This window comes from Brachyhypopomus gauderio, chromosome 12 (assembly GCF_052324685.1).
Source record: "Brachyhypopomus gauderio isolate BG-103 chromosome 12, BGAUD_0.2, whole genome shotgun sequence".
Lineage (NCBI taxonomy): Eukaryota > Metazoa > Chordata > Actinopteri > Gymnotiformes > Hypopomidae > Brachyhypopomus > Brachyhypopomus gauderio.
The window spans coordinates 20,601,031-20,625,147 of record NC_135222.1 but is presented as its reverse complement, the minus strand read 5'-3'; the positions used below and the strand labels follow the sequence as shown (position 1 = coordinate 20,625,147).

The window sequence follows — 24,117 nt, the reverse complement described above, 5'->3', positions numbered from 1 at the left end:
GAAGTAGTAACATTTTCCGTGGAATGTACATACAGTTTCTTCATACAAAAATGTGTCTCTTTCCTATAGCCATATAGCTACATTTATTATCTGCTATAGAAACAGGTTTTAATATAGTTTTTTTCAGTTATTATGTCTATAGCACCCTCTGCTGGACTACATTTTAATGTATTCATGATTCATGTACATTTTTATTTTCAAACTTAGTTTTTGTAATTCTCTATTATGAATGTTTGACTGTGAATGTTTCCTGATGGCAAGAAAGTGAACAGAAGTCTAAAGTTAAATATAGACTGTAAAGTGCAAAGGTCGGCCCCTTGACACGCTGACACACTTGAAGTGTCATTTCATTACGTACCGTTACTTCTGAGGATTAGCACAAAAATATGCAAATAGTACAAACAAAAAGATGAACTTTTCTCCCGCTGCGAAGTGAGAGAAAGCTTCTCTTAAAAGTGAAATCATCTCTACTGTGCCTTTGGTGCAGCACGGTGATGATCTTGTATTTTATCCCATCACTGACACACAGATGGCGCTCTTATACGTAGATAAGAGTCCTTTGGGAGTCTGCCTGTTGCTGATGGGGGATCGAGGGCGAAGTAAGCTTCACACCAGCGTTCAGGATCGACGTGTAGGCCTCTTTAACGTTTATGCTTGAGCTGTAACACTTTACTGATTTTGACCTGCTACAGATTCCGCAGAGGAAAGAAAACATCTTTCTGTATTTATTTCTCTGCTCTAAAGGGTTAATTCCTGTAATTGGATCAAAGGACATAATGCCGAGCCACATCATCTAATTACATGGCCGAAGACTGCTCTGCGGGACCGATTAATCGCCACAGAGAACTGTGTTTGGTTCTGCTGTGACCCAGTCCAGCAGGCTCCCTGCGCGTTACAGTAACGGTTCCTACTAGCTGCCATACAGGATATTATTTCTCCGTTTAGTTTCGTTACCATGGCAGGAAGGGAAGGAGCCTAATATTTTTTTTACCTCTAGGTACATACACTTAAACTTTTCCAAATGTTCCTTTCTTTCCACCTGAATACGAACCGGTGAAGAACTGAGACTGTATAAACTCAATTATTTGTTGGGTCATGCTTCACCAGCGTGAGTAAACGCGAGAAGATCCGTCGGCTGCTCCCCGGGACGTCGAGAGCGGTTCTTCTACTTCTGGCGACCCACCACCTACAAGTGAGTTGATTTCAAGACTTCTTGTAAAGTAGTAAATCTACACGCCTAGTTTTCTGTGAGTTTAACACAAATAAACGACACCGAGTCCGGGTTTCAGAGCTACTGGGCTCGGTGGATCTAATGGCGTAACTTGTTTGCAGCAGGTTTAGGAGGGGAATACTTTTTTCGTTTCCTGCAATAGCCAACTGTATGGAATTAAGTTCTGCGTTTCCGATTTTTTTTCGCCTTATGCATTATAATTATATGATTAAGTACAAGAAGACGACTAAACCTGTAAAGTTTTATTTGATTGGTATGTCTAATAACTGTAACCCACCTAAAGTGTGTTCACCGGGAACCACCCAAGATTTGTTTCGTTTGACACCAAGAGTGCTACGTCTTCAATATTTATGTATTTTTCAGTGTAATTCTATTACACTGAAATTTATGTCTGCAAAAAAAATAGATTTCTCAAGTTACTTCACTTTGGATGTCAAATACTTAACGGTTTTATTGACCGCATAATGTTGATTTTATTGTGAAATGGAGAAAGGTTTAATTTAAACTGTACCCGTGTTTGCTATGAAATCTTGTGCAAAGCTGTTATATTACCAAGTTTGCATACATTTAGTCTGTAATAAAATACCAGAGTAAAACCTTTATTTCAGATTTGTCATTCTGGAGAAACAGTCTATTGTAAACTTGCTTTGTGGTCACGGCCTGTTTCACCAAGACACAAAAATGTGGCCATAGGCTACATGTGAAATACCTTTCATTCATCACCATGAAGAAACCCAGAGACCCAGGCAGTATCAGAGTAGCCGAAGTCCAAAGAAACAGATATTTGTTGACCTACATGTGGCAGATAGAATATACAAAACACACTTAAAATCTGCCTGCAGCTATGTGAATGTGTGGCGGTCTTAAATGTGTCGGGATAAGATGGAGCTGCTGTCACCATGTTCAGTACAGATACTGATGTGATAAGAACAGATACAAGGACTTGAAATCAATTATTAGCACACGTGCCAACAGTGCATATCAACAGAAAGCCGTACAACCAACTGACAAAGCTAACATGGACTGGAGGTTTGTTAAATATTTGAAGTTTAGAAGTTTTAGCTGACGCCACAATCGGACGTTTGGCCATGATTTTCGACAGGACAATTCCAAGCAGAACTCGGAACATCTTTAAAATCACTATATTTGACAAAGTGTAGGGTATTTGTTTTGTGCTGCTTATTAAATAAGGTGCTGGAATGAGTTTCACGTTTAATGCAAATACTCTCAGACTTTGGTGTAGTTGTACCTATAAAATGAAATTGTTAAACATTTGCATGATTCTCAAAGCCTGTGTTTATCTTGTTGGCTTTTATGTTGTCTGTTTTTATCTTGTCTGTTTCTTGAATGACTTTTTTCTTCTTCAAAACAATTAAGAAAGTTCCGGATCCATGAGAGTGATGCTTATAAAGGCACGCGTTGCACAGTTAGGCCTTTGCCTCTTATGGCAGTGTCATATGTATACTCATTTGGCATTTAAACTGCTCTCTTTAGGCTCACTAAAAATGAAGCTTGCTGTGCGGTTTTCACTTTTCTGCTCGATACTCTGTAATGAAAAGACCTATGCTGTTTGGTTGTGGTTTGTTCTGGTCTGGATGGGACATAAGGCCTCATGCCTTCTAAGTTTCTGAATAGGTTTCCATGCTGTGTGGGTTCCCCTGGAACCCTCTGATATTTGCGCTAGACGTCTCATTTGCAGCGCCACTTGGGCCTTGAGCCAGTATAATTAGTATTATCAAATGTCCTGATATTTCAGGCTTTATCATGACATGCCATGATTATGAACAACACCTCCCTAGCTTATAGAACACACTGTGACCATGGGTGTGTACTGTGTGTGTGCGAAAAGGGAGTGGCAGGCTGTTCAATCCCACTTTCCATTGAAGTACAGGTATGTTACTAATGGGCAGGTTCTAGTTCCTTGCAGTCATATGTATGGCTAAGTAACCACAGAGCTTGCAGTGTACGCGATGCAGCGGCTTGGCGTTTCTGGGCTTTGTGCTGGTGTATGTAGAGAGCTGCCTCGCCCCTCTTCACATCTCCTCTCCGGTGATCATCTTTCTCTACTGGTTACCCCTGTTCTTTTACAGTAGATGTATTAGTAGCTATTGCTTTGCTGCACCAGCTTAAACACGGTAGCGATTAAAAAAATTCCAGAATTCCCAAGATTTGAAAAGGCCTTTATTGTAGATCAAGTTGCCGTTGTTGGTGATGCGGCGATGGGTGCGGAACTGATTGGAATGATTCAGTGGATTACTGTTGTACGACGTAATGGACGATGGAATTTATAAACCGTTTTTATTGGCGAGGAACTGGTAGATCTCTACTGAACTGGGGTGAAGGTGTTCTGCACCCAGAGCAACAGCGTATCAAGACGAGTCTAAACCTGTGGGGCAGGTCATTACACGTGGAAAAGACATGTCGGCTGATTGAAGTTGATGACGACTGCTCCTACTCCAAAAGTGCCTGGTATGTTGTCTATACAGATAAATGATTCCACGTTGCAGGAAATTGTAAACGGATAACGTTTGTCCTGATCCGATGCCGTGGTTCTGTTGGTGGTTTGTCTGAGTTTCCTGTATGCCTAAACCGCATCGCGAACTAGGTCACAATCACTGGTGCACATTGGTCCCATTTCATAGGGATATCACAGAGCAAAGTTGGACACTGTATTCTCCATGCCACTTTTTTCCCCCATTTTCAAATCTGCAACTGTTCTGGGGAGCAGCTGCAGTTGTCAAAGAGCCTAGTGTTAAGCTTTCAGAACAGCTCAATATCCCCTGCTCCTGAAAGCTCGGTGGCCTTTGGCTCGCCTTGTAGGCTTGTTGAGAACAAAAAGGGGTTTTGTATGGGTGCCCAGTGTCCCGCCATCACGACAGCGAACAGCGGAGACATGAGTGTGATTTCCTTGTGTTCATCTAAAAACACTAGAACACCCCATGCTCAGCTTTGACCCAGTTCCTTATTATTTTTAAAAGGATTCGCACATCAGAGCTCCCTGCATAACGCACGCAGACGAACGCTTTTTGCAGTCAGTTGTGCAGATTGCATGCATTCCAAGATGAGCAATATGGGCATTGGATTGGGCCACTGTGCTATGATGGGGGGGCTCTGTGCTCTGAGACTAATTAGAGAAGCATGTTGGAACCTGAAAGGCTAGAAGAATGTGGTACATGCAATGGATGATGTTAAATGTCTTTAGGTTTTGGGGGTGTTGTGTGTTTTCCATAGATGTTGAAAGAAAAGCTTTTTTTTCAGCTGATACTAAGATTTCAAAGTTTAGATGATTTTTTCCCCCTCCACTTTGCTACCTTATGTGTCACTGTGATTTCCAAAATTGTTTGGGACCGAAAAACATTTTGCATATACTGGCTTCAGTGGACAAGACATTTTAATATTTTGTAAGGTTTTATTACCTTCCCCTGTAGGTGTTAATTGCTAATATTGATCGGGTCTGGATTGGGCAGTAACCATGTGACTGGCTCCTGCTCCGTGGAGTATTAACCATCCCGTACCTTAGAATATCCAGCATTTCTATGTGTGGCATTTGACTTCCTTGCTCGGAATGTACCACCTTAGGGTGCCGGGGGTGTATATTAACTTGCTGCCTTCTTTACTGTGGCGTAGCACGATCCTCCGTGCTTCAGGGCAAACTCGTGCTTCTGGCCTTTTTGCGTTGGGCACCTAACACCACGCCCATCTCCTCCTTTCTTGCAGGGTCACTGTGCAGGCGACACACTTGGACAGACACACTTACTAACCCCCACCATTTCAGCACACCTCGGGTAAGTTTCAACGTGCTTGCTGGAACACCATGTGAAGCGCTCTGGGCAGGCGGATAGACGGTGCTCGCTGTGTCCTTGTTGTCATTTCTGGATGTCTGTGTTGTGCCTGATCCCAGAGCAGCTCATTACAGTCTTGTTTCCACCTCTACACATTGCGTGTTGCTACTTTGTGCGGTGAAGGTTAGAGTACTGTCAGTAGATCAGCTGATGTTGGCTGATGGAAATGCATGTGTCTTTCATCTTCCAAAGATGTACTTGCGCGTCATACTGGGTTTGGTCATAAAATGACACTTACCAGCTGATCATCATTTCAATGAGGCAGCGTGATTACTCTTAAATGTGAAACTAGCAGGGAATGCCACGCTGAGGACAACTATATGGGCAACTAATGATTTTTCATTCGGAAAATGTACTTGAAAGTCATAGATCTTGGTAGAGGCTCTGTGTTGTGTTATTGTTGCAGTCTTCCACCACCTTGTGTACATTAATCAGCTTAATGTCTGCCGATCTCCAGTGGGGCTTCCGAGTTTCTGTCCGCTGCCTTCAGGGGCCTCGCGCCAATAAAATGGAAGCCATTGTTACGCTGCCTGTTTGGCTGCCACGCTGACGGTTCTGAGAGGTCTGGGTTTGTGTCATTGACGTTCTGCGCTGGTCTTCTCGTGGGGATTAAGGTTTACCTCGGGTATAGCGAGATTAATGAAGGATTTAATCTGGAGAGGAGGGAGGGTGGGTGGGTGGGGGGGGGGGGTGCTAACAAGTACCACATGCCACAAGACGTTCTCAAAGCCACATCTAACAAAGCGGGCAAATGCTGTAATGGGTTCCGAATGTGGTGCAGTTTGCCATCCAGTTTCTTCCTCTACTGTTCAGCTCTGGGCGGCCCGTAGCGCTCTCTCCTACTGCCACCATAGAACCTCCCACCCTACCCATGAGAGAGGGCTTTGCTGTGGAGAGTCGTCCCCCCTCCGGCGAGCTAATCCTGGCCCTCATCCCACACTCCACTTTATTGGAGCCAGCTGTGTCACCCAGGAGCCCTCCACTTCAGATCCGCTTAACATGAGACGTTTCTGTGCTGATCTGGAGTGGATGGCCAAACCGAGCCAGCCAATGACTCAGTGTAAACATCCCCCAGCGGCGGGCGAGCGAGCGGGAGGGCGGGGGGCGGCCCCGCCTACACGCCCGACTGCGGGCGATGTCTTGCAGACGTGGTCGGAATGACCTCTTCGCAAGGCTGAGGACTTTCTAGAGAGCTCGGACTGACCGTGCAGCCTCGGTTCTCGTCTAAATGTGTAACCGATTACAGACGGACACATTAAGAGAGTCTGCGTAACGTTGTGGTGAAGGACTTTTCCTGTGGGGCAGAGTGCAGTGTTCCACAATGCGAGCGTAGCAAGTGAGTCACAGCCCTCAAGTGTTCGAGGAACAGTTCCGTAACTTTCAGGGACGTTTTACACTTTCAAGGGTTTTTTTTTTCCCCTCACCAGAACTCGTTATAACTTCAGGGGGCTTCAGACAGCTGTGCTGTCATTGGGTCTACCTCAAGCTGGCGCGTACATAGAGCTGTTTTACTCCCCAAATGTGATGCCTTTGAGGAGTATTTCAGAAAGTATTTGGTGTTTCTTGTGTTGAGTATGTTTTGGTGATTGAAACTGAAATAACCTCGAGGGGTCCACTGAACGCTTTATTTATTTATTTATTTCAACTTTCAAGGTCTGGTTCCCCTTCCTTTACACATCAAGTAGGTTATCAGACTCTGTCAGTGGTTTTTGGCCAGTGGAAGATTTGCTTAGTTTAGGATTGGGGCCTCATTCCCATAATGCCTCAAAAATGTTTTCTAAACTTTAGTTAGGATTCCCAGAATGCACCAAGCAGGCCTGCTTGTGTTCTGATTGGGTCTGAAGAGAGCCTTGCTGTGTAATTATGAAGCCTTGCTGTGTCTTTGTGGACGCGCCTCTCCCTAGATTGTGCTCCCCTTTTTAGCTGCGTTCTCAATAGTGATTGCCAAACCCTGCACACTCGAACGTAGCCGACTGACATGGAAGAAGTGTCATGTGACCCCAGACGCTTCTGTCGCTCTTGTATTTCGTGCTCGATGCTAGGAAGCGTGTGTTTGTGATGCTTAGCAGGTCTCCCAGCTCTGCTGTGCCGGTAACGTTCTGTTCCTGACTGTCGACTTCCTTCACCCCATCTGCAAGCAGCTGTTTATTGGTTGTCTATGGCAGAAGGGCTCTGGTGTGGCGGTACAGTTAACCGGGCACTCCTGCCAGCCAATTGCAGTGACTGTCGGAGGGGGGCGGGGTTTGGTTATTTCCGGAGTCCAGCATGACGAATAACACAGCTGCTTCTGTCAGTACCCGTGGCATGCAAAATGTCCCCGCTGTGGAGTATGTGTGTGCGCGTGTGCGTCAGACAGGGAGTCTAGGGTCCTCCGAGGCCCCTGAAACGTGCTCCCTCATTGGCCGGTCCTGTCGGAGGTTTTCTCCACACAAAGCTCCCCGTTTCAGCTACCTGACCACAGCCTTCTGACCGTTGTGGCCCGGGCAGTGGTGATCTGCTCTCCAGTCCACTGTTCTCAGGTGCGGGGCGAAGCTGGCCTCTCCAGCTTGCTCCTTTTCCCGGCGTTCCTGTGGGAAATGCCTGCGCTAGGAGTGACTCACCCCCCCCCCCCCCCCAGACCCGCTACCACGCACAGGAAACGCAGAGGAAGTAATCTGAACTCCCTTTCTCCTTAAACCAGCCTTCACCCCCAACCCAGAGTGCCTCACGTGATCAGATTACCCCCCCCCCCAACACTGGGCCTTCTGCCAATCATAAAACTGAGAGAAACGGATGTGATTGGGCTGTATTAGAGCATAAACAAGCACGATGCTATCGCGGCGCAGGATGAAGACGTCCAATCCCCTGTAGCGCTGTCTGAGAATATTTTGACCGGTTTAGAATAAGAATTGAGTAGAGCTCTGTGTAAATCATCTGAGTGCATCGGCATACGGAGCACGTTTGGACGAGAGCTAGCAATAAACTCGCCCCACCCCACCCCAACACACCCCACCCCGCGCAGACGTTTCTCGGGGCTCTTTGTTAGCGGTGCAGAGCTTCTTCAGGGTTTACATTTTCCGTCAGCACTGCTTATGTTTGGACTGGACTGGAAGCAGATGCTTCTAACCCCCCCCCCCCCCCCCCCCCCCCCCCTTCACGTGTCGTGTCTGTGTGAGGAGGCCAGCAGCCTAAATGACCTCGTCCACAGCGGTACAGGAACCCTGTGCTCCCACCCCTGAGCTACCGCAAGCACTGAGACACACAGAGAGGAGTCTGTGCTCAGGTCACACAGGTCGGGTTTAACCACTTGCCCTCCGTGTTCGGGGTGGAGCGGAGGCTGATCCGAGGTGGTTCGCCCCGGAGCGGAGGCCGAGGGGGTCATATCGGCAGCTGCCGTGGTAATAAAACGGGGTGGGGTAGGTGGCGGGGGGGCTATTTCAGGAGTGTGAGCAAGGCGACTGGCGGCTGGGAGTTTCCTTTGGCTTCGTGAGTGATGTAGGTGTCAGATGGGCATATGAACGCACGTCGCAGGGCGGCTGGAGACACACGCACTGGTGGGCAGTGTTACTTTGAGTCACACTGTCAGATCCTCACTGGAGGACAGCAGACTTTCTTAAACACACACAGTTTGGGTTATAGGTAAGGCTATCTTTCTCTCTCTCTCTCTCTCTCTCTCTCTCTCTCTCTCTCTCTCTCTCTCTCTCTCTCTCTCTCTCTCTCTCTCTCTCTCTCTCTCTCTCTCTCTCTCTCTCTCTCTCTCTCTCTCTCTGCATGGGTGGATCCTCGAATCTATGAAATGTTAAGCAGTGAAAGAATGCTGGTAGCGGAGGTTAAGAGCTGCTGGAATGTGTCGCAGTAAGAGCAACCTGTAGCAAATTTGAGCTTGTTGACACTTGTGACCCGAGTCACGGCACCGGTGTTCAGGTTGGTGTTGTGGAATCGCTTGGGTGGCAATATGCCAGGAGGGCAGTAAGTGGTGGAACCCGTTTTAGTCGCGGAACCCGAACTTGGTGTAGCCTTCGTGGCTTCGTCGGTGTGCCCTGCGTTTGTTTTGGGAGATGTGGTTTGTTTTTTTTGTTTTTTTATCTTCTGCGTCTTGAGATGTTTCTCCTTCACCCTTTCTGTAGTCTCACCAAAAGCCGCCATCATTCTGTGCTGCAAGGACGACCAGATGTCTTCCAACGGTGAGCTGCAGGACGTTGGGAGCTGTGGTAGTTTCTGGGAGGTGAGGCTCCTTCGTGAGACACACACACACACACACACACACACACACACGTACGTCTTATGTACCAAACACGGCACCCAGAGCAAGTCATTTGTCCAAGAGTTGCACTCTCAAATCAAGCTTTGGTTTGGTCGGTTTGTACACATAGGTGGGAAAATTAGTTTGTGTGTGTGAGGAGTGAACCAGGAGTGAAAGCTTCACCCTTCTCCACCCTCGCTACGAACACACTCTCTCAAATTGGCAGCTGCCACCAGCGTGCCGCTCTCCAAAGCTGTCAACAGGGTGGAGGCCGACTCCCAAGCACTTGCAGAGGGAGAGAGAGGAGACTCCATGTTTCCATATCTGCTTGCTTGTTGGAGCGAAGGCTCCTGGTGTAGAAGCTTTCACACTGTAGGCAGCATGTGTCCGCGCACGTCGTTGGGCTTGTCTGATTGAAATGAGTTCAAGAGCAATTTAATCGTGATTAATGGTGACAAGCTCTGTCAATATAACTATTATGTTTGAAATTATTCCTCCAAATGTTATTGCCATGAAAGACTGCCAATTTGTATTGGAAACCTTACAGCACCTGAAGAGAACTAGTTTGTTCTTGCTTTCCCCGGGAAGCGCAACTCTCCGAGTGTAACTGCGAATGTAACCGTAACCGCGTAACTCTCTTTCCCTGCGCGTAGCCGGGGAACTACAAGCGCACGGTGAAGCGTGTTGACGACGGCTACAGGCTCTGCAACGAGCTGGTGGCCTGCTTCCAGGAACGCGCCAAGATCGAGAAGGCCTACTCCCAGCAGCTGTACGATTGGTCCAGGAAGTGGAGGGGCGTGGTTGAGAAAGGTGACTCCACCTCCCTCTTTCACCAGACAGATTCTAGCCAGCTGATGCCTTATGTTGTGTTTTGTTTTTTGTTTTTTTTCTTTCATGCATCACGATGCATTGTTGGTAGTGCTGAAGAAAACTGTTAAGGATTCCCTATTTAAGCAGGTCTAATAGCTTGTGTTCAGAAGATGGTGTTTCCTCCTCAGGAGCAGGAGGTTCACGGCTGGGTCTTCTCTCCCTCTGGCAGGGCCGCAGTACGGCACGCTGGAGAAGGCCTGGCACGCCTTCATGGACGCGGCCGACAAGCTGAGCGAGATCCACATGGAGCTGAAGGAGCGGCTGATGAGTGAAGACAGCGAGAAGGTCCGCGGCTGGCAAAAGGACGCCTTCCACAAGCAGATGATGGGAGGCTTCCGGGAGACCAAGGAGGCGGACGAAGGCTTTCGGAAGGCCCAGAAGCCCTGGGTGCGCAAGCTGAAGGAGGTGAGCGCTCCCCGTCCCGCGTCTCTGTGGCGTCGCGACAGGGTCATCCGACTGACCGCTGACCGTTCCGTTCCTTCGGTGGCAGGTGGAGGCTTCCAAGAAGACCTACCACCAGGCCCGGAAGGAGGAGAGGACGGCGCTGACCCGCGAGAACCACGCCAAGGCCGACCCCACCAAGTCCCCGGAGGAGGTGAACAAGTTCACGGTGCGAGTGGACCGGTGCAAGCAGGAGGCGGAGAAGGTGAGACGGCGACACCACCCATAACCGAGTCCTCGCTACGTCTCCTCCTGGGACACGAGGGTTACCTGCCTAATCTGTTAGGAAATCGGTTATGCGGGTTGCTTTATTAAGTGGTGATTGGAGTTGCCTCCAGCCTGATGTTATGAATGGTTGCGAGTGAAGTATGCTCGGTGAAGTTTGAGCTGGCGGTGTGTGCGGTGGGTGGAAGTGTAGAATGCCCGAGTTGCTCTGGGCAAGAGGAGGCTTGTTTGCTAATCGTGCTGGTGTGTGTTCAGTGTTGGGGCAGCCATTGTTATGAATCTTCTTTGGCAGTAATTGCATTGTATGTTTATGGATGTGACTCATAATGTCCATGTGACCTTTTATTTTGGGAACATACAAGATGTGGGGAAGTCTTGGCACAAGTTGCATTAAGACTGCAGGCGTGATGGAGTCTCTGGCAGAGATACCACCATAAACTCCTCTTCTCTTACATAGTGTACCACAACAATAAAGACCCTCCTCTCCAGAATGTAGCATAAACATTAAACTATCTATTATTATAGGCTTACGCATAATTCCATTAAACCCATATGTACTGAAATATTAACTTTTTCATAGCCGGTTTCTGCTGCTGAGAACAGCAGTGAATGGAAAACTCATTATTAATGTCCAAACAGAGTAGTGAAAACAGCACTTGTTCCAACAGCAGTTCTCCCACAGTCTACATGTGAACGGCCTTTAACAGTGCAATGGTGGACTTCAGTCACATTCGTGAGGGGTGCTTGTCCTTTCTCTACAAAAGCGGGTGCGAGTGAGTTCACTCCTGTCTGATCGAGGCAGGCCGAGACCAGCTGGCGGGACTATCACCCCCCCCCCCCCCCCCCCACACACACACACACACACACACACACACACACACACCACCCCGCCCCCTCCAGGCTGAGCAGAGTTCACCCGCTCCGAAGTGAAAGTACAAAATGTCAATCACACCCCTCACCTCATCTGCTACGCTGGCAAAGGCTGGAATGCCAGAGGATTAAACTCCCCAAAGCAGATTGAAAAACTCACAGATTTGGAGTCACACACACACACCCACACACACACACCAATTGTCTTTGATACATTCACATGTTCAACTTAGAACATGTTACTGAAACGGCGTTTGCTAATGAGCAAAGCAAGACTTGTCTTTCCGCCTAAATGATCCGTAAACACGATTACACTGTGCCAAAAAATTCTTGTAAGTGTAAATGTCCGTTTAAAAAGTCTTGTTACATTTTGGAGGGGTTTTTTTTTTTGCTGTAGAGGGGAACCTGCTGTCGGCTTTTCCTTTCTTCCATGCACCACAAACGTTGACATGCTAACTTCGTTATCCATGAATAAACGCCGTCCCTCCCATGTTCCACGTTATCATACAGCGTACTTGTCGTAACAGCTAGTCTTCGTTTACGTTCGTAGCCATTCGGTGCTTTGTGCTGCGCTGGAAAATGAAAGCTAGGCGTGGTGGGGAGTGTAACCGTGAGCTGGGGGTGTGTGTCGCACCAGGCCAAGGAGCGCTACGAGCGGGCTCTGGACGAGCTGAACCGCTGTAACCCGCGCTACATGGAGGACATGGAGCAGGTGTTCGAGATCACGCAGGAGGCCGAGAAGAAGCGCCTGCTGTTCTTCAAGGACGTGCTACTGGACATACACCACCACCTGGACATCTCCAGCGATGAAGGGTGAGTGGACGGGACCCTCCCGCGGGCCACGTTTAACCGGGCTGGAGTGTCCCTCCGGATCTGCCAAATACGTCAAGCAGGAAATTAGTGCAAATGCACAAAATTTTTTTTAACTATTAATAAGTAGCTACAAGTTTCTTTGACCATGGACTATCATTGTTTACTTAAAAAGGAATGTTGTGCCTGTTGTTGTTCATTAACCAGAGGGTTTTAGGACTGAGGCTGAGACAAGGGCAGAGCTTGTGGGCTGTTCTTGCCTTTAGATGATGAGCAAATATCACCTTTTGCCTTATTTTGTTCTGTATCAACGTGGATGTAACTGCAGTTCATGTTGGATAAAAAACAAAACAAAACATCCCCCCACCCTGCCATTGCTGTTTGCAGTAACAGAACCCCCTCTGTTGCCCCCTGGTGTAACTACCCAGCTGCTGTCGAGCTTTTGGTCGGCCGGTGCCAATTGCCCCCAGGAGTCTCCCGTCCGAGCCGCTGGGTTTGTTGAAGGCGTGTTCCCGCCATCCCACCCGCTTTTCACAAAGGCCTCAGCGGTGACTCACGCCAGCGGGCTGTGTGCAATCACTTTGGGTTTTGATAACTGCTATTACGATCAGCTTTTTGGGATGGCGAGCGAGCAGAACAGGACGAACTTGCAGCCATTTCGTGTCCATGTTTGTATTAACACCGGTACCTCATGAGCAATTTAAAGAGCGTGTGGAAATGTTTCACTCAGGTACAAGGCGCTGTACCGTGACCTGGGCCAGACCATCAACGCGGCCAGTGACGTGGAGGACCTGCGCTGGTGGAGGAACACCCACGGTCCCGGCATGAGCATGAACTGGCCCCAGTTTGAGGTACACCGTGACCCCAGTTTCTGTTGCAGTCTGACCTGATATCCAGTTTAAGGTGAAGAACAAACAAGCTGCAGTTTGAGTTCCGACGTGAACTGGTTCCAGTGTGTACAGGTGAAACTGGCCCCAGTCTGAGGTACGGTAAAAATAGCCCCAAGTTTGAGGAACAACATGAACTGGCACCAGTTTGAGGTACAACATGCATTACCCAATTCTAGCCTAATTTAAAGGTCAATCCAGTATTATTCCAGCCATGAACAAACGACCTGACATGCCAACATTTGCTTAGGCAGAAGATATGACATTTCCAGTAGGAGCTCTGAACGGGGCAGCTGTATGTGAGTGGTGATTGGCTGAGCCGTTTCAAGCCGTGAGCTCTGAGCATGGCGAATCCTAACGGGCTCAGAGTGAATGCGCTGTTGTCTGGGCAAGGCCACAAGTGGCTTCTGGAATGTGGGATCCTCCTGGCTCTGCCAGAAGTGACTCCTCCCCTCCTCTCCTCTCTCTCTTCTCCTCTTTCTCTTCCTCTGCTCCCAGCGCTCCAGCCTCGAGCAGAACCCCGCCTCTCCGTCAACGCTGCCCTTACACGCCTAGTGGCAGAGTCCACGTTTTCACAAAACGAATATTGTGGGCGTGTGTGTGTCTTCTGCATAGCTTGAGCATGTCCCAAAAACCACAACTTCTCCTTCCCGGTCTGAATGCATAATTAAGCAGTAGGAGGAGCCTGATTGGTGCTCGGCGAGCGTGCCCAGAGCGGCCTTGCTCTGTGCCTACCTGCTGGCACCAGAGGAGCCCAGAGCTGTTCTCGTCCCCCTCACACTCCAGCTCTTTGGGCCGGGCGCATTCTCACTACCTTCAGCTCGGCAGGTCTCCGGGTTGTGGGACTGCCTCCAGATCTCGGCCCAGTGTGTGGCGAGCTAGGCAGCTTGTGGTCTTTCTGGGGCATGTGGGGGTAAAATTGTGTAATAATGCAAGTAGCTGCCTTATTTATATTTGTGTGTGTATGTAGGAATGGTCTCCAGAGGCTAACCGCCCGATTGGCCGCAAACAGAGAAATAGCCGTGCCAGTGATGACGTGGTCACCTTGACCAACATCGTCTCGGCTACGAGCGAAGCTCCTCCAACTCCACAGGACACCACCAGGTCTCTCTTTCTCTTTTTCTCTCTCTCTCTCTCTCTCTCCCTCTCCCCCTCCCCCCCTCTCTCCCACACACCCCATTTGTGTTTTGTTTCTATTGTCTTGATGAAGTACTTCTCCCCGACGAAGGCTCGAGTCTTTTTGCTACATATGTAATAAATGGTCTGGACTGTCTTGGGTTTCCTGTTCAGAAGCTTTGAGATCACAAAGCTGCTTATTCGTTAAGGAAAATCCATGCTGGTGACATTTGCCAAAATTAACAAGGCAGAGTTAAACCTGCACGACCTGTGGAAAGACGTCTCCATATCTGGATCTCTTCATCGTGAAATGTAATGTTTCTGATGCAGTGCCATTGGCTGTTATTTATTTGTTTTTGTTTTTATTGTCTTGGTAACCGTGGCTCCCTGAGGAGGCTTCTTCCTGCTGTAGTTGGAAGCAAGCTAATTATTACAACAGCAGTTCTGTTGGGCTTATTCAGCACAGTCTCTGTGTGCGTGCGTGCGTGCGTGCATGTCTGTCTGTCTGTCTGTCTTTTCTCTCTCTCTCTCTCTCTTTTCTCTCTCTCTCTCTCTCTCTCTCTCAGAGGGTGTGGGTGGAGCTAAAGTGAGGTCTAAAGAATTAACTATTTCTAGTATTTGTATAGTGTCACACTGGATGTATTATACAGTAGCCTCACGAAAACAAATGAGGACCACATATGTACCACCCACACAACACACAACACACACACACACACACACACACACACACACACCTCATGCACACAGACACACACATTCATTCAGACAGAGCATCAGCTGAGAGTGTGTTATTAAGCCTCCAAGCCCCAGCTTCTGTCACCATCATTAGTCTGGTGTGTGTGTGTGTGACTCTGGAACCCGCAGGTGGCACGGGGGGAACGCCCACTACGAGACCTTCGGTGACTCATCACAGAGAATGTCAGTGAACGGTCACTTCCTTTTGTGACCCTGCATTTATCGGGGGAGGGGGGGGGGCAGCAGACCAGAAGCTTTGTTCACACACTGTTCACACACTGATGCTTCACCGATGTCCGTTTAATACACGAGTCCGGTTCCGTAACCGACTCACGGAGCACCGTGCTAAGTGGAGTAGACGGACAGAACCTCTGGGCTACTGCCCCCTGTGGTGTTGGGCTTTTCGTAAGCCAATCATTTGGGACCTCGATTAGGAGGATCTAGAAAACTGCTTCACAGTGCAATAAATGCAGGTGTTTGGAGGTTGCTTTCTGTCCTTCTAAATGTTTGTCTGTGGTGACTGTGGTGATTAGTCCTCGCATCTGTTCGCTTCTAGATATTTATTACAAATAATATAAATCATATTTATTATTTATTAGTGCTGTCAATTCCAGGTGCCGCGATTAAAAGTCCTCACCAGGATTTTGCTCAAGCTTGCTAGATTTTCTAATTAGCAATCCAGGTAAAATTAGTGGAATCAACACAATCCAGGAAGCCTGAGCAAAATCCTGGTGAGGACTTTTAATCGCGGCACCTGGAATTGACAGCACTATTATTTATATATTTTTACAACATTGGAGGAAAAAATGTATCTGTCTTGATGGCTTTCCTAATTTTCTATTTTGGTTCCTGAGCTTTTTTCTATGTTTTATGTTCTAAGATTAAAAATGTGTATCAACAGAAATGATTAAAAAAATGGAGCTGTCTCTGCAGACTGTTGGAATGTCAGCCGTAAGTGCCGTGTTTCTGCCCTCTGCAGAGTGCCCAAGGACTACTCGTCAGACTGGTCTGATGAAGAAAGTCCCAGGAAATACATAGCGTCCAACGGAGTGGAGGATGAGGAGGATGAGGAGGAGAAGGTAGCAGGCGTGCACGTTAGAGCGCTGTATGATTACACTGGTCAGGAGTCTGATGAGCTGAGCTTTAAAGCAGGTATTAATCCCTACTAATGCTTTATTAATGGCACACATGTGTATGTGTATATATACATGCGCGCACACACACACACACACACACACAAGCTGTGTTTGAGCACGCCCCAAGGCTTGCAGAGTGGTGTGAATCGTCTTGATGGTCTGTTCTCGTCCCAGACCAGAAGATCTCTGATTGAGCCCTTAATCAGATGATGGTTCTGATTGTCTTGTCTGATGACGTGTTGAACAGACCCAGACAACTCGGAGCATGAGTGATATTTTTTGGCTGTGATTTGGGGTTTAAAATCACCAAAAGACCTAAGGTTTTTTTGAAAAACCTAAGGCACAGGTTTTCTCAAGACTGATCTGGGGAAAGTGTCTCTGGCTGGACGCATGTCTGACTCAGCTGCTTTCACAGAAGCTTGGAAAACCTTCACATGTTGTTTCCTCGTTTCTGGAAGCACTAAATCGTGTTGATGGACTGCATTGCAAAGCCATTTCAAAAAGCATGCATTAACTTTTGATAATGAACGACTTGGAGTTCAAAATGATAAACCAGTTTGACTACTTTACTAGCTGCTACCAGTGAGCAGTGGGCATGTCACATTTTCACACTCTGTAATATGATCCTCCATGTATTAGGGTGTCATATTTAGAATGCTGTTGCTTTATAAGCATGTAGTGAATGAGAGAATCTCAGCTTCAGGTAAGTGGGTAATGTTGAGAGTGGAGGATTCCTGTACCCTTAAATACTGAAATATATCTTACCCTTTGCTTTTTTACATTACATTTTGGTTTTTTTGCTTGTTTGTAAACAAGATAAAAAAAAAAAACAGAACTGTGAGGAACTGTTTTATGTCCACTGGACCACAGTTCTTGGGGAAAGGACAACCGGGACTATGACACACATGGGATGTAATGAAATGGGTTTAGTCAAATGGAGACAGATCACCACCCTCCTTAAAGACATTTATAGAGATGCCATGTGTATCAAGTGTGCAGTTAAAGACTTAATAGTTCATACTTAATCAGTGGCCAATCAAAGACCAGCGTCTTCAGCCAGCAGTGATGTCATGTAAAATCCCCAGTACCTGATCATGCTAGACATGACACCCAGTATCATGTATGTCACAGCCATGTAGAGAAAGCCATCCAAATGGTATCCGGCCCACCAGTGGTCTTGTGGTCAGAATCTGACCGCCGATGCATTGCCAACAGTTCACCAGTTGTGCATGCTAACAGATTACGGTATGAAAAGCACATATCCTGGGTGTGTTTAATAAAACGTAGACAATAAGTACCCACACAGGACGCTTCTGTTAATCTTCATGGTAAGTGTGTTGTCTCCCTGGTAATTTGTTTCTTCTAGATTTCTAAAATACCATAATTAGTTTTTAAAGGGTTTGTTTGTTCTAAAGTTACCGGAGCAGAATGCCACGTCCTCTGGGGTTTTTGGACCAGTTGTTTGGCTTCAAGTGTCATTCATATTCTCCAGAGGATTCACTGTAACCATGATCTTCTTTCTTCACGTAATGGTAGCGTCATGAATCGTGGCACAAGCTCCCACTGCAGAGAACACAGTGGTGCTGCCACCTGGTGGTGACTTTGCACATGCACCGTGTTTTACCCGCCTGGCATTAAAATTTCCAAACTAGTAGTTCGTTATGGAAGGCAGTACTGTTGACACCATAGACTTTGAGAGAGGGTGGGCGTGGCTTATTATGCGAGATGTGAGCGACGTCAGGTGTGTCATGGCTGGTGTGTTGCAGGTGACGAGCTGATGAAGCTGGAAGAAGAAGACGAGCAGGGCTGGTGTAAAGGGCAGCTGGAAACCGGAGAGGTGGGCCTCTACCCTGCTAACTACGTCCAGGTCATTGGTTCGTGATGACCAGCCCCGCCCATGGGCGACGCCCACCACCCCTCAAAAAAAGGAGGCCACGCCAAATGGAATACAACAATCAAAACATAACAAAAAGGAAGCTGTGACAGAAGGCCACACCCTCCTGGAGCTACGGAAGCTCAGAGGTTCAGAACTTTTGCCGACAGACCAGAGCAAGAAGGGTTGCGTTGCCATCCTTTACCCAGATCCTTTGCTTTTGTCAGAGGTGCTACCAGTACGGTGTCTTCATTGGACGGCGTCGGGGAGGGAGGAGGATCCGAGCTGAAGCTCCTGGTGGCACCATCGTGAGAAGACCAGCAGGTTCACCCTGGACCTTAGGCTTTCCCTAATGTACTGTACGGAGAGGAGATGGGACTGCCTCAGCAGGTTACTGGGAGAACATCATCATCATCATCATCATTGTAACTTTGTCTTTATTCGGTTATTGTGTTCATTTCAAGTATTTATTTTTGACCAGATCAAATTAGTTTCGCTTTGCCTTGTATTAATATTCTGAGTCTTTGGCATGTGTCTTTTCCTTTTAACATGCTTAGCGTTCGAGGACACACATGTTGAACTTAGGATGAATTTCTTTGGCTAGTTATGCACAGATGCTACTTATAGATCATTAAAAAATGAGCTTCGCTAGAGTTCCCAATATTGACTACAAAGCACATGCAGTTTTCGAATCTTTCAGTGAAGTGTTAAGGGTTTTCTTTTCTTTCTTTTTTTTTTTTATCGGTTAATGTGGATTTGTACAGAAAAAGAAATGTAAAAATCTAAATGGGTAGAGGGCCTTTGTCATCCTTTGAATCTGAAATGTTCTAAAGTAATTCTATTTTTGGAAAGAGATTCCAAAATCAAATAGACCTTTTTGGTTAAGTTTTTAAAACTTATTTTCTGTTTTTAATTGGAGACCAGGCTTCCATGTTCAGACAAACTTAACAAACTAGAGAGAAATGGCTTTGAGCAGTGACTTAATCTGTTGACTTAATTAACTGCGGAGACATCTGCAGGAGTGTGTAACTGTGTGTGTGTGTGTATGTGTGTGTGTGTGTGTGTCGGAGGATGTTTCTTCTATGTGCAAGAAGAATTATTCACTTTTTGATGTCCTGGCCTCCCGAGCTCTGAATAAAGATTTGTATTATAACTAGTGGAACAACCTATACTAATCAATATAGCAATCAAAATAATAATTCATGAGCTGATCAATGTCTTCACCTATTAGGAGGGTTCAGGAAATCTGTGGTCTGTGTCAAATTTGCTCCGTGCACAATTTGAATGGAATGGTTGTCCAGGAATTTGAGGTCACAGCCAAAATAACTAGCACTGTGTAATTTAATACTTTAGCCATCTGTTTTTGATTCTATATTGTTGGAATGTTAATTTTTGATTTTGTGTGGTTTCTGTCAGAGTATTAGAGGTGATAAGATACCCAAGCTCAAAATAAAAAATGTTTAATTCACACCATCAATATTTGAGACAAAGTAGTGTCCTTGATTTTCTAAAATTTAAAAAAGTAGTTTAATTTTGAATTTTATTTCACAAAACTGTAAAAATATTGATTGCAAAAGTTTTGTAGTTTTGTCAGTACTCGCAGAAAGAGTTTCCTTGTACATCAAATCCCCTGACAGTTTGAGGACCTCCTTAGTGAAATTCAGACTGGATAGCAGTGCTTAAAACACATCAGAAGACAATTATTGGAATTTGGGTGAGGCTAAACCAGTTGTGCAGTACATTTTCTATGCAGAAACATTCCTGCTGCAGAGAAGCATGAAAGGAAATCTTGTACAGCTAATTTTTCTTTCTAATGTATGTTGAGTAAGAATCCTAGTGAGTTGGTTAATGTCAGCAGGCTTATTTTTTTTCTCTTGTGGTTTTTGTGATAGGTTATTACCCATCATGGGTAATTTACATGCATGCAAACTGTTCAAAAGGAAGAGGATATCAAGTAGTGTACAGCTTTCGGACAGCCTCAGCTGAATCGTACATAGCTGGGCTTCTCATAGCTGAAGATGCAGGTGGTTCTTGGTATCCTGATACCACATGTTGATCAATCTGGCCCCAAGATAAGGTTAAATGGACATATTGACATGTTTAGCATTGCTTGGAACAATGCACATGTATTTGTTGAGTAATATAATAATGCTGAGGCAAGGACATTCTTGATCTGAACAATAACATTCCCCGCTGAAGAACAAAGTACTCCTCGAGAATGACAGGAATTATGCGTGTCGAGGGTCAGGTACAGAGTACGGGGTTCATCAGATCAAGGGCACAGGATACCTCCATTGTGTTACTTAGTGTTCAATTTATTAATAAACAAAGTGAAAGTAAAAAGAGAATCTAAGCATAAAACAATTGGGCAAGCTCTGTCTACTAGACATGAATCAACAATTGTACAGCTCACAACCTTACTAGACTAACTTCAGTCAGCAGGTCACTTAACATTCTCTTACCATGGCCTTTTTCCTTCTAGCCTACACCACCCTTAAATACCCTGAGCCCCGCCCTGGGCTAAACCAACATACTGGGTAGGTGTGTCGTACAGAGGAATAATGCAATTCATTATTTTACATCACACTGCAACGAGGAATAATACAGTTCAAATGGTTTGTACAAATGGCCATTGTCAATCTCTTTTACCGGTAAGTATATTTAATGTCCAGTTTTCTTAATCCTGGGTGTCCTTCTGCAGCTCCCCCTACCCTTACACGGTCATAGGCCCTTCTGACCTGTATAAGGGTTGGGGCTGTTCCACCCCAAGCTCCTTGGTAGGTAAGTCCAGTCTCTAATACGCCATATAGTGTGGGGCAGATCTCTGACCTCATCACAAACAACCGAATTAGAAAATATTGATTTTTGATTTCAAAAACAACAACCTATGTGCTAAAAGGTAGAATCGCTTAAATGGGTTAAACGTTCGTGCGAGTTCTAGACCAGACAATGAACAGACATGTCTAGCTGTGAAGTGGAGGGGGTGGACACACCTGTGGAGGGAGTGGACATTTCTTCCCAACAAGGAAACCACATGCTAGCAGGAGTGTGGCAGAAGACACAAGGTTTCCATACTTTGCTGACCAGGAGAGGGGTCTGTTGAACCGGCTGGAAGTAGTCGAGTTGAAACAAGCAGAGCTCTAGCGAACCAATACCCGATGGCTACGAGCTTCTGTTCCTACGTCATGTACACGTACACAGGCCTCCCGCCATAAGTGGGGCCTGTAAGGAGGGACTGAAATGACTGACCTGGACCCGAGTGCAATCCACCTTGGATAAGTGTGCTACATGTAGAACTGAAGTATATATTAATGAGCACAATATTGTGCTAACATCACAGGGCCTTCCATCTAGGTCTGGCCTATCCTAGACGTGACTAAGAGCTGAGTCACAGATCAGTTGATTATGATCAGAGTTTCAATGTAATCCTGTTTTCTTAAGTCGTAGGGATCAAGAACCTGAACCTAACTCCTCCAGAGATTCTTCTGTAACATGACTAAGATTCCAAGCCACAGAGAAATAACAAGGCACGAGGTAATCTCAACACTAATTGAACAATCACCTTTCCCATCTGGATTATTCTGGCTCATTCTACAGGACATTTTGGAAAAGTCAGATCAGGTCTCCACAGTTAACACTATACTGTTTAGTCCAGTAACATTTATATATTTGCACATAGCGTATTCACATTCACTAGGAACTATAGACACAGTTAAATCATAAATTGTTCCATATAGCTTACATTCCATATAATTCCATCTGTATACTGTAATTATAGTGTTCAGTGGTAAGCAGCATTCAACACGACCTGGAAAATTTCACTACATTTCTACAGGGCAAAAAAAAGCATCTGACTAATTTAAGGGAAGACATAGGGAAACATTTTCAACGTGCCTCCTTCTACATGACCTCAACACTTTGTGGCCTATTTAGTCACTGCATACATTGGTATATTGGCCAAAAGTACACATCACTTTAATGCCATGATTTATCAAATCATTCACAGAAACCTCATGTGGCATGTCTGTGATTGGTCAGAATGCACAGACTGAGCAACTATTGTTTGAGAGCTTATTTGTATCTTGAAGCGATCTGTGATAGTAGTACTGCAGAAAGATAATGTTGCAATAATGAATAACAATCTATTACTCTCTTTCGGACAACCGGAGGACAGGATAAAAAAACTCAAAACATTTCTGCACTACAGATGAAGGGTATCGATGTCATTAAATAGTGTGTAAATCTGTAGACAATGAAAGACATAAAATAATCCCTTTGTCACAATTTATATTGTACAACAGTAAATTATTTCAGTGCTGTGGGTCCCCAATCAATATCGATTGCAGCTCAATACTTAGAGTTAAAATGTCTATTCAATTAAATTATTTATATCTACTCTTGTAATCTAATTTGTGATACAGAGTAAAACGTATTTTTGTAAATAGGATAGATTCACATTGTGCACATTTAAACTATACTACTTTATCGTACCTGAGAAAGCAAGACAACACTGTATCTGCAGTAAGCCACTTTGATAACGCTTTTAAAACACAGAAACATCTCAAAGTGCCTCGAGTTTGGCAGAACAGTTGGCTAAAGCGACATTGGGACAGACACAGCTGCCCGAGGACACGAAAAGTAAGACAGCACGCCTAAATCTTCACTGCATATTGAGTTTGTGGAGTGTTTTCTCCAGGACATCGGCGGTGTAGTTCTGGCTGCAGGCGCGCAGGCCTCGGATCAGCTCGTCCACCGTGGCCTCCGCTTTGCGCAGTTTCAGCCACTCCTTCAGCAGCTCTCGGACCTGTTCCTCCAGGTTGCGAGGATGTTTCTCCTGTATGCCTTCAATCTTGTAGTCAAGTCCAAGTTTTCGCCCAAACTGAATCCACTTCTTCCCCAGATGTTCAGCTAATATATCCACGGCACACCGGATTTTTGCTGCAACAGACACACGTCTCATAAATACAAGCCGTAAAATTGACAGCCGGGTGTTGGGTAATTAAAACATAAAAACTGATCCAGTGTCTCTATTTAATCTGTTTTAGTGTCCATGAAGTAAGTTATTAACCTTGCTCCGTTTCATCTGGTAGTTCGGCGCTGGTCGCTTGTCTCTCATAGCTTTCGATTATTTCAACTAAAGTATTTTGACCGATTTCAGTGAGAATTTCACGCAAATATTGTGTATCGTTGGGCCCAATTTCTGCCCTCTCTATCAAGTATTCAAACAGTTGTTTTCCACTTACGATCTCTTCGGTTTTTTTCTTCCCAATTTTTTCTTTGCACAAAAATTTTAGATCCGAAATGTTCTCTTTTCCAAGTTTATCAGATATTTGCAAGAGCATAACTTTAAATCTATCCATACCTCCACCTGAAACAGAAAGCAACCAACACAACCAGCTATCTAGTGTCCATAAAGTTCTTACGACCCGAATTCGAAGATCTTAATTTCAAAAGTTACTGTTTTGTTTTTGGATCCCAATGTCCGCTTAAGTTGTTAAATTCATAAAGTAACTTCGTAACATTTAAAAAAAAAGTTACGAAAAGTTACAAAAACTTTTGCGAAGCACGTAGACCAGGCAAATATCGTATGATTGGCAAACTGAAACAGGAGGGGTGTCTGTATGGATTTCCTGTTCGATAGTCTCTCCTAACTTTAAAGTGACAGCCACATAAAACCGCCAACCTTCACTTATAGAATAAACATGATCCCCGTTCAGGTATTTTAGTTATGATCCAGGAACTCGCAAATAAGATCAAATTAAGCACCATCAGTGTAGATCTTCCTAATGGCAGAACGGGCCAATATGGTTATTCTCAAGGATGACTATGATGCCATTCAGTTTCTATATACTGTAG

At 45.8% G+C, this 24,117-nt stretch overlaps 2 protein-coding genes across 11 annotated transcripts; one reads left to right on the top strand and one right to left on the bottom strand.

Moving 5' to 3' along the window:
• Positions 1-586: 586 nt before the first annotated feature.
• pacsin3 (protein kinase C and casein kinase substrate in neurons 3) lies at positions 587-19,738 on the top strand. 10 transcript variants are annotated; one of them, XM_077023718.1, is made up of 13 exons: positions 588-997; positions 1,108-1,192; positions 4,949-5,016; positions 9,180-9,277; positions 9,949-10,105; positions 10,335-10,570; positions 10,656-10,811; positions 12,339-12,514; positions 13,242-13,362; positions 14,369-14,502; positions 15,382-15,435; positions 16,232-16,404; positions 18,155-19,738. In XM_077023718.1, the coding sequence occupies exons 4-13, from the start codon at positions 9,224-9,226 to the stop codon at positions 18,268-18,270; spliced, it is 1,377 nt and encodes a 458-aa protein (XP_076879833.1). In that variant the 5' UTR covers positions 588-997; positions 1,108-1,192; positions 4,949-5,016; positions 9,180-9,223; the 3' UTR covers positions 18,271-19,738. The 10 variants fall into 10 exon arrangements, with proteins under 10 accessions (XP_076879839.1, XP_076879840.1, XP_076879833.1 ...); XM_077023724.1 differs by having other exon boundaries at positions 587-1,192; positions 16,232-16,331; XM_077023720.1 differs by lacking the exon at positions 4,949-5,016.
• Positions 19,739-21,906: 2,168 nt separating this feature from the next.
• Positions 21,907-23,883, bottom strand: fadd (Fas (tnfrsf6)-associated via death domain). Its single transcript, XM_077023726.1, has 2 exons — positions 23,330-23,883; positions 21,907-23,199 (listed from the first exon to the last, which is right to left on the bottom strand). The coding sequence occupies exons 1-2, from the start codon at positions 23,619-23,621 to the stop codon at positions 22,922-22,924; spliced, it is 570 nt and encodes a 189-aa protein (XP_076879841.1). The 5' UTR covers positions 23,622-23,883; the 3' UTR covers positions 21,907-22,921.
• Positions 23,884-24,117: the final 234 nt, after the last annotated feature.